This window comes from Cupressus sempervirens, chromosome 9, assembly GCF_028749045.1.
Source record: "Cupressus sempervirens isolate cs-2001-9-10 chromosome 9, ASM2874904v1, whole genome shotgun sequence".
Taxonomy (NCBI): domain Eukaryota; kingdom Viridiplantae; phylum Streptophyta; class Pinopsida; order Cupressales; family Cupressaceae; genus Cupressus; species Cupressus sempervirens.
The window spans coordinates 811,882,834-811,896,695 of record NC_143126.1 but is presented as its reverse complement, the minus strand read 5'-3'; the positions used below and the strand labels follow the sequence as shown (position 1 = coordinate 811,896,695).

The 13,862-nt window shown below is 40.9% G+C and overlaps 1 protein-coding gene across 7 annotated transcripts in view; it reads left to right on the top strand.

Annotated features, from left to right (window-relative positions):
- LOC149541179 (RNI-like superfamily protein) overlaps window positions 1-13,862 on the top strand; it is a 277,715-nt gene that overhangs the window by 212,768 nt on the left and 51,085 nt on the right. For all 7 annotated transcript variants that reach the window (XR_016356490.1, XR_016356489.1, XM_089802183.1 and 4 more), the window contains one exon: window positions 720-790. Coding sequence is in view for 5 of the 7 variants with exons in the window: in XM_089802183.1 (XP_089658309.1) it covers window positions 720-790 (71 nt within the window). In the remaining 2 variants the exon portion in view is untranslated. The remainder of the gene's footprint in view (window positions 1-719; window positions 791-13,862) is intronic.

The window sequence follows — 13,862 nt, the reverse complement described above, 5'->3', positions numbered from 1 at the left end:
ACACTGCACCCTAAATATTTCTTATTAAAGAATTCAACTTATAATGGATGACAATATTTGATGTTTGAAATGGTAGATTCTGAAAGATCTAATTCTAAAATTTGGCCCTTAGACTTTACTTTCTATCATTTGTGCTAGATGATGTTAACACTACTAGTATGAACTCTTATTGCAGTTTGTTATTCCAATTCATTGAATGCATCTCGATCATTCAGAGTCTGGAAATTGTTTTCTTTCTTTCTTAATTGTGATGTATTGAAATCTAAAATTTGGTTCATTTCTTTCATTTACTATAAATTTAATTTTTGTTTTCTTTCACTAGTTGTCAGGAATAGAATTTTCTTTTTCTTTATTGATTTCCTTCAATGTTGTTGCTTAAAACTTCAAACAAATAGAAATATGTGAATTGCGGAGACAAACTAGGATCTAAACATTTCCTTTTGCATTGAGCTTGAGGCAATCACATTCTGTCAAGGATACAGGTTGGTATGTTGTCCAAGATATTGTAGATACAGGTCAAATGTAAAATACTGTTTTTTTTAACTATGAGAGCAGCTTCCTTGATCAAAATGAGAAGGGAAATAACCTAAATAAAAATGTGTATGTTGTTACAGAAATGTTTCTTTATGTGTTTTCCAGTTTTCTTTGAAGGCAATAGTTTACTGGTGTTTAACAAATGTGGCCTCCCTAAAGTAGTATTGTTGTTTTGAGTTTTGCAGAATATTACAGACCAAAGTTTGTATCTCCTCGCAAACCATTACAAGGAAATAAAGCATTTGAATTTGACCAGGTAGTTGAAGTTTAGCATCTTATTTAAGATTTAAATAGTATTCTGTATTGCCCATTTTTCTATGATCCTCTTTAATGATAAGAATCACTAGGTGTGATGGCATTGAGATCATATATTAGTATACTTCTGTCAAGGCCCAAGGGAACTCTAGAAAAATAGAAATTCAAAGAAATATTAGAATAATATCTTTATTATTTCTTATTGAATGGTCAGTATTGTAACTTAATGTAAATATTATTTACTTTCTATTTTATGATTGTGTCTTTATAGAAACATCACCTTTTGTATCTCTATAAATGATCGTTTGATCATTCATTTAATCTATTCATTTTTACCAATTACATGCATAATATGGCATCAAAGCGAAAATATGAAGTTCTATTTTTCTAAGAAATTTCGATTGAAATTCTTTTAGTTTTTTGAAAAGCAAATTTGTTTTACTAGGCACATAGTTTCTTTTTTCCTTTGGAAAATCAAGAGTGGAGTTTTTCAAGTTGCTTTTTTCTTTGCAATTTGTGGGTATGCTAATATCCTAACCTATTGATTTTTTTCTGCTTGTTGACGAGCATTTTCTTCCAAAAGCATGTTTGTTCGTGTTTCCTCATCAACGAACTTGTGTTTGTGTTTGTGTAGATTTTTCACGTCATTTTTTATTCCTCTGCAGATCTTGTCATCAAGTGGTTCTCTGCTTGCATCTGTATTTGTGGCAACATTTCTTCCAGTGACAAGATTATTTTTTGTGAGAATTTTTGAAAATGGGAGGCCTTTCTTATTTTTGGTCTGTTTCTCAGCTTGCAATCATTTCCTTGGTTGTTTGATAATGCAGATAGTTTTTCCACTTCTATAGAGGACTTTTCTCCTCAATCCGTGACAACTTCCTCCATTTCTTTGTATTCACCAATCTCTATTGTGACCCAAGGTTTCTTAAAAATCCTTTGATTTTTCGGTTGGATTGAAATTTTACCTACATATTCTTAGTGAGTTTTTCACGAAGATTCCTCGGTCTTCATCATATTTCTTTTGGTTTGTGAAAAATTTGTACATTGGGATTCTTGCCAGTCATACTTCATCTTTCTTGAAGTATGTACTTGAGTCTTCCTTTGTGCATTAGGATTTGTGCCTTGGGTTTTGCACTCTGTTTTTCACCTCTTCAGAATTTCTCATTTTTTGTGCCTTGGAAAATAGGTAGATGGCATCTTTGACAGCACAATGTTGGAACACAATTAGCTATTCAATGACAAAATTACAACACATAGAAGCAACAAATGATGACTATCTTCTAGTATTGTCTACTTGATGAGCTCATTTTGGGTAGATAGTCTCATCCTACCGAAGTTGCACAAGATCAGGATAAGTTTGATGAGCACAACTAAGAAGTGGTCATGCTTATTAAGCTTTCAGTGAGTGATGATTAGCTGCCACAAGTGCCATCCCGGAAGACAACTACAAAGATCTAGACTATTTTGAAGGATCTCCATGAGACATAGATAAGAGTCGTGCGTTCTTCCTAAAGAACTAGTTATTTTCTGTCATGATGGATAAGTGGTATGTCCTTACAGGAGCATATTGTTAAAGTTGTAGCTTTAGTCGGATTAATTCGATTTGAAATACATTGTTGTTATTGGTAAATCATCATTTCCTATATATACTTATTCATGTTATATAAGTAATATATAAATTATAGTATATAATATATATATTATATTATATATAATACATATATTTATTATACAAATTATTATTTTTAATCTATTAATAAAATGATGATTAAACCTTAGAGACATGTCTCCTCTCATATTTATATGAGATTGAAGTCTGCATTTGGAACATATCAATTGCAATGGCCATGTTAGTACATTTGCAGAAAACGATCCATTTTACTCAACATGGTACCAAAGCGGGCTGCAAACATTAAAAAAAAAAAAATGATTTGGATTATTCAATTGGAAGAATGAATTTATCTCCAGAAGTTGGCACAAGCAAATTAATATCATAGTCAAAAAGATATACGATAAAAGGGCGAAAGCTCCCACACCAAAGACCAACCACACAAAGGCATTGAACTATGTAAGGACGATACTATTGGCAGTGAGTGAACAATTTTATAAGCGCCAGGCTACTAATTCAAAGAAAAGTTGACAATATTATCCATTTGTTGACTGCACATGACCATAGACTTCTACCTTTGAAAAAGGTTATGTCCATTGTTAACTACAATTCTTAAAGATGTTGTCACTTTGAATTCATCGGTGCTGATGATGAATCACTTCTATGGTGGATCAGGAGATGGCCATTTAACCCACCATGTTGGTTAGCAAATTCAGTGTGTTTATTCGATCCCCAAACAAAATGTTTTCTGTTGTTGTCAAACATGGATTAGAGGGGAGATGAGTATATCGCATAATATGTTGCACATATCACAAAAGATAATATAACATGACATCCTTCAAATGTAGACAGTGTTTCTAGAAGATGCATGTCAAAAGTTGGATGCATTAGCAAACGTGTTGATCCATTGTCTCACCAGACACCAATCCGTGGTACATGCCACCTTCTCACAAATGGTGTTCTCATGTTCTCGATTTTCTCTACCACAAATTGGTTAAGAGTAATGTAGCAAAGTATGTGGCGGTGGAAGCATTTCAAATACTAAATTCACCAAATTGCATAAAGATCAACATAAGAAATCAATTAACGTTGTTTGTGAATGCTCGTGTAAGTTGTTTTCGGTTGTTAGTTTAACTAGCACTATGTAAAACGAGTACAAGTCGTCGTTTCAAGGTATTTGGCCTAAGTTCAGACTATGACTCATTAAAGGTATAGAGATAGGGCATTATTACATAAGATATTATATCAACTGAAGAAAAGGATGGCAAAAAGGAGATTAAGAAATTCATATGCCCCGTGATATGAGCGATGAGAGCTTTAATCCTTGAGATAGCATTAGGGCATTTAACGAATAGTTTCTGTAAAAACTCCATACCTAAATCAAAGTCACCACATGAAATAGCTACGCAAGATGATCTGTAAGCTTGATCTGCTTTCTCTGCATTGTAAGAATAGAGAACTCCTTCCAGATAGTAAAAGCTTGTGCGAACTCCACAACCATAATTACCTTCTCGATTTCCTCAATAACTGCATCACATGATTTCAACTTCACCTAATGCAGAATTGTTTCATCAAATCTTGGTTTTGCCTTAGGTTTCCCTGATGCAACAACCATTCTATTTTTGTAATGTCCCCGTTTTGGAGGTAATTTGATTTAATTAATTTAATTAAGTTGTCCAAAATAATGAATATTTTATGAGGATGACTAATTAATTATTTTACTTAAATAAATAAGTGGTATTAAGTTAATTATTTATAAAGTTATCAAATAAATAAATATTAAAAGGTAACTTTATATTTAATTAATTTAATAAAGTGACTTAAATAAAATAATATATCATAAAGTCACTTAATAAAAATAAAATAATTTCTGGAAGCTTCTAGATTTTGGGCCAACCTCTTGAGGAAAAAGTATAAATAGACATCATGGGCCTCATTCTCATCATCTAGGAATTGATGATTGTTTGATGTGATTATTTGGTGGAGAAGCCAGCTAGGGTTTCAACCATTGGAGGACCTTTGGGGACGAAAACCCTCATTAGTTACGCAATTTTGAGGCTATGAAATACCAGCTGAATTATTGCTGATTGTGGGCTTTACTTCAGAAGTCCAATCTTGTGCTTCATTGTGGAAATTATTTGAGTACAATAGCTGATGTATTATTGTACTTTCTAAAAAAATGGTTTAAAGGTTATTAGTTGCAGATCAGATTTAGCGTTGGCTGCTATAGTACTCGTGAACAGTGATCCGCTACAGTGTTCACTACAGTATTTTGTAAAGTTTCAATTGCATTTTCAGACCTTCATAATTTGTTGTCATGGAGGTTGATCAGCCTATGCAAGAACAGGGGTGGCTACTTTAGAAATTCGATTTGGGCTTATGAGATCATCATTTCATGTGATATTGCCTGTTGTCAGCCGACTGGATGGTTCTAGCGGTGTTTCTGTAGCCGACGGAATGATTGTCGTCGGTGTTTTGTATTTTTGTAGCCGACGGATAAATAGTTTGTAGTGGACATAATGTTTGTGGCCGACGGACTCCTTCAGAAAAGTTTGGCGGATAGTATTTATATCCCGTCTGGGATCATTGTAAATCAATAATCATCTTCTACTATTAATCATCTTCTATTACGGATTGTATGAAGCATAATGTATGTCTGGCATATGCGAATATAATTCTGCTATTCTGTTCCATTGTTTGTATGCATTGATTTCTTTACCAGTACGGTAAACATTTGGCGTCGTTGCCTTATGAATCTGGAAGGTGGGAGGAATGAAGATTAATGCCAAATCAGCTTAACAAGGATCGGAATAAGGTCAAGGGAAAAGATGGAATCCGTACTGCGCAAGAGAATTTAATTCTGACACAGCAAGCTAAACACCGATGGAGATTTCAGAAGATTGCTGACGGAAACCGGAGCGTCGAAGAATTGTTGGAGACTCGGCAGCGGGTGGAATTGGTGGAAGAAGCACGGGAGGAGTTCTTGAAATTGTGTTCGCCGAGGGAAGAAAATTCAGACGGAAGAGCATCAACTCGCATGGCTCGCAGTGCCGAGGGAGCATGAGCATGGAGTGACCTCTTCGTCCGGGATACACTTCCACGGGAGACAACTTTAGAAGATCCTTCTTCTTGACCAAGGTTCGCAGCTGTTGAGACCTCCGGTGTGGGAGTTCAGACCACCGGTGTGGGAGTGCAGACCTCCGATGTAGGAGTTCAGACCGTCAGTGTGGGAGTGCAGACCTCCGGTGTGGGAGTGCAGACCACCGGTGCGGGAGTGCTGACCTCCGGTGTTGGAGTAAACAGCGCCAGTGTTGCAGGACCCAGTAACGCCTCTCTACCAAATTCAGTTGTGATGGCGGGACCCAAAGAAAAGCTGCCGAAGTTTGAGGGCGATGGTACAGCCAACCCCATTCAACATTGCAAAACATGTGAAACGATCTGGAGGGCAAATGGCATAACTGATGAAGACGACTGGATGAGACAATTTTCGGCCACCCTACGAGGCATAGCAATTGATTGGTTCACTGATACAAATCCACAAAAGCTAAACAGTTGGGATAACATTAAAAAGGAGTTTCTGGCAGAATTTAAACTGTTGCGGGATAATAATGAAATCGTAGCAGAGATTTTCAATACCAAACAGGGGAAGCACGAAACTGTCTGCGTCTACGCTAGGAGATTAAAAGACTTAATAAACAAAATGGAAAGCAAGCCGACGGATGGATTGCAGAAAAGATGGTTCGTGGATGGCCTCCGCTCGAAGTTGCGGAGGAAAATGAAAATTGTGCCATCGTCGTCATATGTGGATGCGTATAATAGAGCACTGGACCTTGAAAGTGAGCAGAAGACTAAGAAGAAGAAAACTAGCTCCTCTGATTCTGATGACGACAAACCTGCCGGAGATGATAGCAGCGACGACGAAGGTAGTAGCAAGAAGGTTCGTGCCCTATAGAAGGATATGGTTCGCATGATGAAGGAGTTTAAAAACATGCAGAAGGAGCCAAAAGGCACTGAACTATGGTGCACGAAGTGTAAGATCGATGGTCATACTAAAGGATCGTGTCCAAAGAACCAATTTTGTGACATTTGTCAGATCTGGGCCATTCGACAAAAGAGTGCCCCTTTAACATGAAGACAAGAGGATCTCCGCAGGTGCTTCTCACACAGGAGGCTTCCCCGTCGAACAGTAGCGGAAATACGAATAGTGCAGGTCACATCCGGAGGGTACAAGAATAATAACAGAGGGCAAAATAATAACAATGCGAATAATAACAATAGTAATGGGAGCCGAAGTCGAACCCAGTATGATGCAAACAGACGGTCGATTGTTTAATGCCGAGCATGTAATTTGTAGGGTCATTTTGCGCAGGATTGTACAGCAACAAACACACCGAAATTATTATGCAGATGGTGTAGACCCGGCGATCATGAAGATTCCAAGTGTCCAAAGTCTGGAGTAAACTGGATCACTGTCGGCACGGATATAGAGGAGGTTCTGGCAATTACACGGAGGCAAGTGGAGGAAAAGAGAAAATTGGGCGAAGCGCAAGTGGAAATTGGAAAGGTATCGTCGGCAGGGACATCTTAGTTGAAGGATATCACTGGCACCTTGGCAAGGAACTTCGCAGAACAAAACATTGTATGGCAGATCTTACAAATGGAGATACCAGTCAAGATAAGTGACCTTCTCACAATGCCCCAGTTACGGACGGCCATTTTGAATCATACACCGTTTCCGAGAGCAACGAAGGACACAGGAAGGGACAGTAGGGAAATGATGACAACAGACCCAATGCTGCTGGCACTCACCTCCAGACGGCATCTAGCAGTTGTCGAGATGGAGATTTTGGAAAATGTTCTAACAAAGACAATTGTCGACGGAGGGTTCGGCGTGAATGTGTTGCCGAAGGATACTTGGAAGGACTTGGGAAAGCCGACGCTGTGGCCACCTACATTCCAGTTGCCGACGGCAGACCAGCATGGAATCAAACTGTTGGGAATCTTGAAAGTGCAACCGGTAACCATTGGTACGCAACCATTTTTATTGGATTTCATGGTCATTCCATTGAAAAGAAAAGGATATGATGCTATTCTCGAACGGACTTGGTCGGTGCAAGCAAAAGTAAAACATGATTGGAAACGAAATACCCTATCAATGGAGGGCGGAGGCAAAAGATTCACAATTGACCTGCACACACAAATGGTCGGCAAGGAGGCAGCATCATCAGATTTAGAAAGTGACGACGAAAGTGATGATGAAGGAAAGAAGAGAATGGAACTAGACGAAGGAGGAGTATTGAGACTTGACGGAGGATCAAACGATGACGACTTGGACTCGGTGAATGGCTTTTACCACTGGCAGATAGAAGACTACGAATTGTTTCTGAGTTGTAATATGCCAATGGTCGACGAAGGTGAGAAAAAAGAGGAAAATGAGTGTCTGAAGGAATACAGAGCAGCGAAAGGAAAGGCGGTTACGCCTGAAGCTGAGGTGAAGAACATATAGTCCAAACCCAGAAAAAAGAAAGATCCCACCATTCGATACATGGTGAATGGACCGCACAGGAGGAAAAGAATGCATCGCACCATAAAATTGGTTGAAGGGTGCCGACAGCAAGCAAATAAGTTAGATGCGCGACAACCGTAGGCACAGTGGGTGACGGAGGTAACACGGAACAGACATAAGGCGTGGCATGACAAACTCAGTAGGTTTCAGCCGGGGCAGTTGGTACTCAAGTACGACGGTCGGGATGAAATGAAACAGGAAAGGTTTAAGGCAAGATGGGTTGGACCATATCAGACTCAAGAGGTCGGCGACAATCGGGTGATAAAATTGGAGATATTGGACGAGCAAGAGGTGCCTCCGGTAGTCAACGGATTTAAATTGCAAATATATGGTGCCAGGAAGACTCCGTCGCTGTCACAGAATGGCCAGCTGACTCCGTCGTCGTTGCAGAATGACAACACCTGGAGGCAAAATTGAGGTGCTGTCTTTCTATTTTATTTTATTTTTGTCAAAAAAAAAAAATTGAACGAAAAAAAAAGAAAGTGAAAAAGTGCCAGAGGTGCTTCGTGGGCACCTGTCCGCGAGAGCTTGTCCGGAGGTCCACGGGAGGTGCTCCGTAGGAGAGCTCTGCAGGCACCTGTTCGCGGAAGGTGCTCCGCGGGCACCTGTCCAGAGGTCCGTGGGAGGTGCTCTGCGGGCACTTGTCCGCAGGAGGTGCTCCACAGGCACCTGTTTGCAGCAACCTGTCCGGAGGTCTGCGGGGGCCTATCCGAAGGTCCATGGGAGGTGCTCGGTAGGCACTTGTCCAGAGGTCCGTGGGAGGTGCTCCGCGGGAGCCTGTTCGGAGGTCCGCGGGCACCTGTTCGCGGCAGCCTATCCGGAGGTCCTCTTCCCGCTGGGTATTCACGCGCCTTGCGAAGATCCCTTTCCAGTCTGCGGAGGGGTGAATGTTCATGGTTGCAGTTGCTGTAAGCTTCCATGGGAGAAAACGAAATATTAAGCCAGAGGTATTGTCGAGGTTTCGCACAGAACATGGCCGCAGAAAACAAAAGCGATGGAAGGAGGAACTTGTAGAGAGTCGGAACAGCAATAGACAAACAAAAGTAGGAGGGTTTGCTAAAAAAAGAAGAAGAAGAAATGACGACAGAATCAAACTGTTCGGAATGAGTAGCAGATGATGCCAAAGGGAAGGGGAAGCATCAGTGGTTGCCAGAAAGAAGTGTAGAATCGGCAAAAAATGACAGAAATTGTGTGTTCCGTGCATTTCTGTGTGGGTTGTGGAGTGCTAATTTGGTCTTGGCGGCGAGGGGCACTGCCCTCGACCCCGCCCTATACTGCGAGCTGCCCTAGGACCCCGCGGGGGCGTTGCCCCTCGACCCCACCCTGTACTGCGAGCTGCCCCAAGACCTTGCGGGGGTGCTGCCCCTCGACCTCGCCGGGGGCGTTGTCCCCTGGACCCCCAATTGTTGCGGATATCAGTCGTGGGAGTTTGACCAGTTGAGAAGAGTTGAAGTTGCTGGAGGCATGGACTTTCTGTGTACCAGAGGCACTGGGAGGAGGTGTTGGCCAGGAAGCTATCTTGGTGGATGCGTAGAGAGCTTGGGAGGAGCTAATCATCCAGTTGGAGGCAATGCAATGACACTTAGCTCAGTGGACCTAGTGCTGGAAGCAGAGAAAGCAGCACGGGTGGCTATCAAGGTCAGCTTGAGGAGACAGTATTGTGTTAGCAGAGGCTACAGACACGGGACAAAGTGAAGTGATGTGACAGAAGCAGATTTTTCTTGTTGTAGTCACTTTGATGATGTATTTTGTTTGTTAATTTGTCTCACATATTTTGTAATTGTCGTCCGGAGACGACTTTTCTTTTTGGGGGGGATGGTGTCAGCCGACTGTATGCTTCTGGCAGTGTTTCTGTAGTCGAGAGAATGATTGTCGTTGGTGTTTTGTATTTTTGTAGCCGACGAGTAAATAGTTTGTAGCGGACATAATGTTTGTGGCCGACGGACTCCTCCGGGAAGGTTTGGCGGATGGTATTTATATCCCATCTGGGATCATTGTAAATCAATAATCATCTTCTACTATTAATCATCTTCTATTACGGATCGTATGAAGCATAATGTATGTCTGGCATATGCGAATATAATTCTGCTATTCTATTCCATTGTCTATATGCATTGATTTCTTTACCAGTACGGTAAACACCTGCCTCTTCATCAATGGCATATGGCAATTTGATATATTAGGTTCCTTTGTGATTTTCTTGCATTTCATGATTACATAGGTGCATTTTATTGAGCTGTTGTAGGTGAACATTGAAGTCAGATTTTGTATTGCACATAAAATTGATAGTGTTGTAGCTGTAGATGATTATTATTCATTTCAGATTTTGGCATTGTATGAGATATCATTGCAAAGCCAAGAGTCTTGGCTAATCTATGTCACTACTGGATGCAAATTGTTAGTCAATAAATGGGTTCATAAGTTGCATGTCTATTGTTTGGCATAATGTTCATTTTGATTAAAGTATTGGGTTGCATGCCAAGTGTTTGTAAAAATGTGCTTGGCTATAGGTATGCATTAATTCATTAGGAACTCATCTGAAGGAAAGTGCATTTAATTCTCAGCTCATTGTTAGATCATTTGGCATTCATTATTAAACATTTGCATCACCCTCTTTCAGTCACAGGGCAGACCTTGCAAATTGAAATATTATAACAGTCATATATTGTATGCCAATTGTTTGACATAATATTGAGTGGCTGAAGATGAATAATTTACATATAGAAATCATTGAAGTGCATTGTAAATGATAAAAAGGAGGTTGTATATGCATCTAGATGATAGTTTAGACATTAAAGTGTTGAATTGTAATAATTTGAAGTCTCTTTTCAACATTTATCAAGCATACAATCAGTCTGATAACTCAGACCAGCAAGTTAGAAGTTTGCATGTGAATTGTTTAACGAAATTCCTTGAGCTTCAAATCAGCATTTTGAGGTCAGACTTGAGCAAGGTCATTACAGTGGTATCAGAGCTCTGATATTGCCATCCTATGGGAATTGATTTCATTATTTGTATGAGATTATTATCAGAGTGATCAGTATTTCTATTTCCCAGCCATGGATAGATACAGGAGATCGAGTTTGGGAAGTCGACACAGTAGTAGAGGGAAGAGAACAGAGTTAGATGCTTTGGTGGAAAGTGTCGAGAAATTAAGATTACATCAGCAGCGACTTGCAAAGAGATTGTCGGATCTGGCTACAGTTGGCAGGGCAGTGAGATATTTTACTTTTGCTTTTAATAGGCCGACATCGAGTTCACAGGGGAGAAGACTTGAGTTTTCTCCATCCGCTGATTGTGATGCTGATGTACCATTATTTAGTTCAGCACCTGCTATTACCATCTATAGTGCTGATGATAGTTTTGTTGCACCAGACTCAATGGATGTTTCTGTGCCACTAGAGGACAATAGTGTCGAGCATCACCAGGTTGAGGCTCCCAGAGTAGTTACTGTGGGTTCTACAGAGGTAGTTGATGCTGTGGTCATCTCTGAGTGAATTGTCATTGGGGATGTGTATGTCAGCTTCAATAGTGTGGCTCCAATTCAGGAGGCAGTAGCTTCCTTAAATAGGCTCGAGGCTTCTATGGAGTCTCTCAGTGGTGTACTTGGTGATCAGAGTGTTACAAAGGGGACACTTGATTTCAGTTTGGGCTCCAGCATTGTTGGTGTACAAGTTGACGATGAGTCGTGTATAGTGATCCGTGTCTGTAGTTGAGATTCTTGCAGGTGATGTGAGAGTTGTTAGTATGGACACATCTGAGGACACTTTCGAGGATGTTGTGAGTTGCATTGGCGACGATGCCCCCTGTATGATATTGAGTGATGACTGCGAGGAGAGTTTGAGCTCTGACAGTTTTGATATTTATGATAACAGTTGCAGTATGGGTTCAGTACAGGAGACAGTGTTATATTCCTGTGCTGAGGATGTGAGCATGGAGTTTTCTAGTGACGACACTTAGGATGGGAGTGTTATAGTTGTTTTGTCTGATGACACTCCATGCTACAGTATAGCTTATCCACAGGTTGACATCAAGCTGTGTACGTGGTTAGAGTCGGTAGAGGAGATGCAGTTAGAGGATATATACACTAGCATTCCAGATTCATCCATTGCTGTGAGTGAGGATGATGAGTGCTGTAGTGTATTTGGATTTTTATTTCTGATTTTGGGCTTAGATTTAGCATCGATAGTTGTTGGAGATGGGTTCCTTGATTCAGTGTTACTGGAACCCATAGAGGAGGATGAGGTAGAGTCTGAGTGGCAGGAGTTTGTTTCAGCCAAGGCTACCTTGTCAGTTGAGGGAGTTACTTTGTCAGTGACCCTTGATGATATTTGTCAGAATCTAGACTTAGTTAGTTGCAGAGGACGAGGGAGCTAGAGATTGTGATGATGAGATAGTTTTAGCAGCATCTTTTTCGGAGTTAGATGAGGATGAGTCCAATGCTTGTGTTCGAAGTGTAGAGGTGTACTCAGATGTAAGTACACTAAGCGTTGGTGATCTTGATGGGAGTTGGTTTGATTCAACTTTCTCTCGTAATGTGGAAAGTGTATTTGAGACGGTTCATAGGAGGCTCGTAGTGTAGAGTCACCATGTGACCAGCTAGTTGAGAGTTGGCGAGAGAGATATCACTACTGCTCTTGGGCATTTTGATACTGTTCGTCATTTGTTGGCCGTCACTAGTTGGGGTGCTTCTATGATAGATGAGTCCAATGGTGGTTACCTTTCTTTGGCAGAGGTTCATGCCTTGCACGAAGCTATCAGGGTCTTGAGACAGGATTACTTACAATTGGTAGCCGACTGTGATCACTTGGTTGAGTGGGGGGGTACAGCCTATGAGGCACTCTTGGATCATGAGGAGGAGGTGAGTGAGCTTACCCAGGAGCTCATAGTGACTACTGAGGCTTTGGAGGACACATAGTGAGATCTACAGGAGTCGCAATTTTAGTTAGAGGAGGTGACCATGGAGTTGGAGCATTTGCGGTTTACACCAGCCCCAAACCCAGTTCATTTGTATATTGAGGTGGTTGGTGGTGAGTACGCTCCTGCAGTTGTTATTGAGGAACATGTTGTTGGGGTTGACACACATGTTCAAGATTTGGGGTACTTGGTCCTAATGAGTTTGGGATACCAGTAGAGTCGAGTCTCCAGATTGATTTTTCTCACACAGATGATAGTGTGGTATAGTTGGCCGTGCCACCTTTATAGAGGGATCAATTGTGGTGTGCGGGGGAGTATGTTGATGCTTCCTTGTATAATTTTTACTGCATTGAACCGTTCATGGAGTATTTGCTGGATAGTGCAGGTGTTCGTTTGGACTCGCATAAAGTGTTAGAAGGTGTTCCCATTCGAGGTACTAGTGCTATTTGCAAATTGGTTGGGGAGATTATAGTGATCCTCTCTACTATGCTATCTCACAAGGATTTTGAGGTGGGGTTTGTTGAGCAGATTGCACAGGGTCCTATCTAGCCTACAGCCACTCGGAGTTAGAGATTGGAGCCATCTGCTAATTCCCAGTTTAGTGATGGTGAGCTAGTAGTGGAGTTTGGGGGTTCCTACCGGCATTATATGGTGGGTATGCTCATCATTTTTCTTTTGACTCAGAGATAGAAGATTTGATTTCACACAGGTGTAGATGGGCTCCAGTTTCTTACCATCCATTATGTGATGGAATTGGCAGTTGCAAGTTACACAGCCTACAGTATCGACACACTTAGGACACTTTATCAGTTGGATTTGGTGGCAGTGACTCAGGTACCTATGGCTGTTGTCATATCCACAGTGTAGTTGGGTGCGAGTGTCAGTTAGAAAGGGACTTGAGTTTTGATAGAGTCGATGTTTCAGTTGGCTTGAGTTCCACAGAGTGGTTTCTTCTATTGGCATCTACAGTTGGTCTTCAAA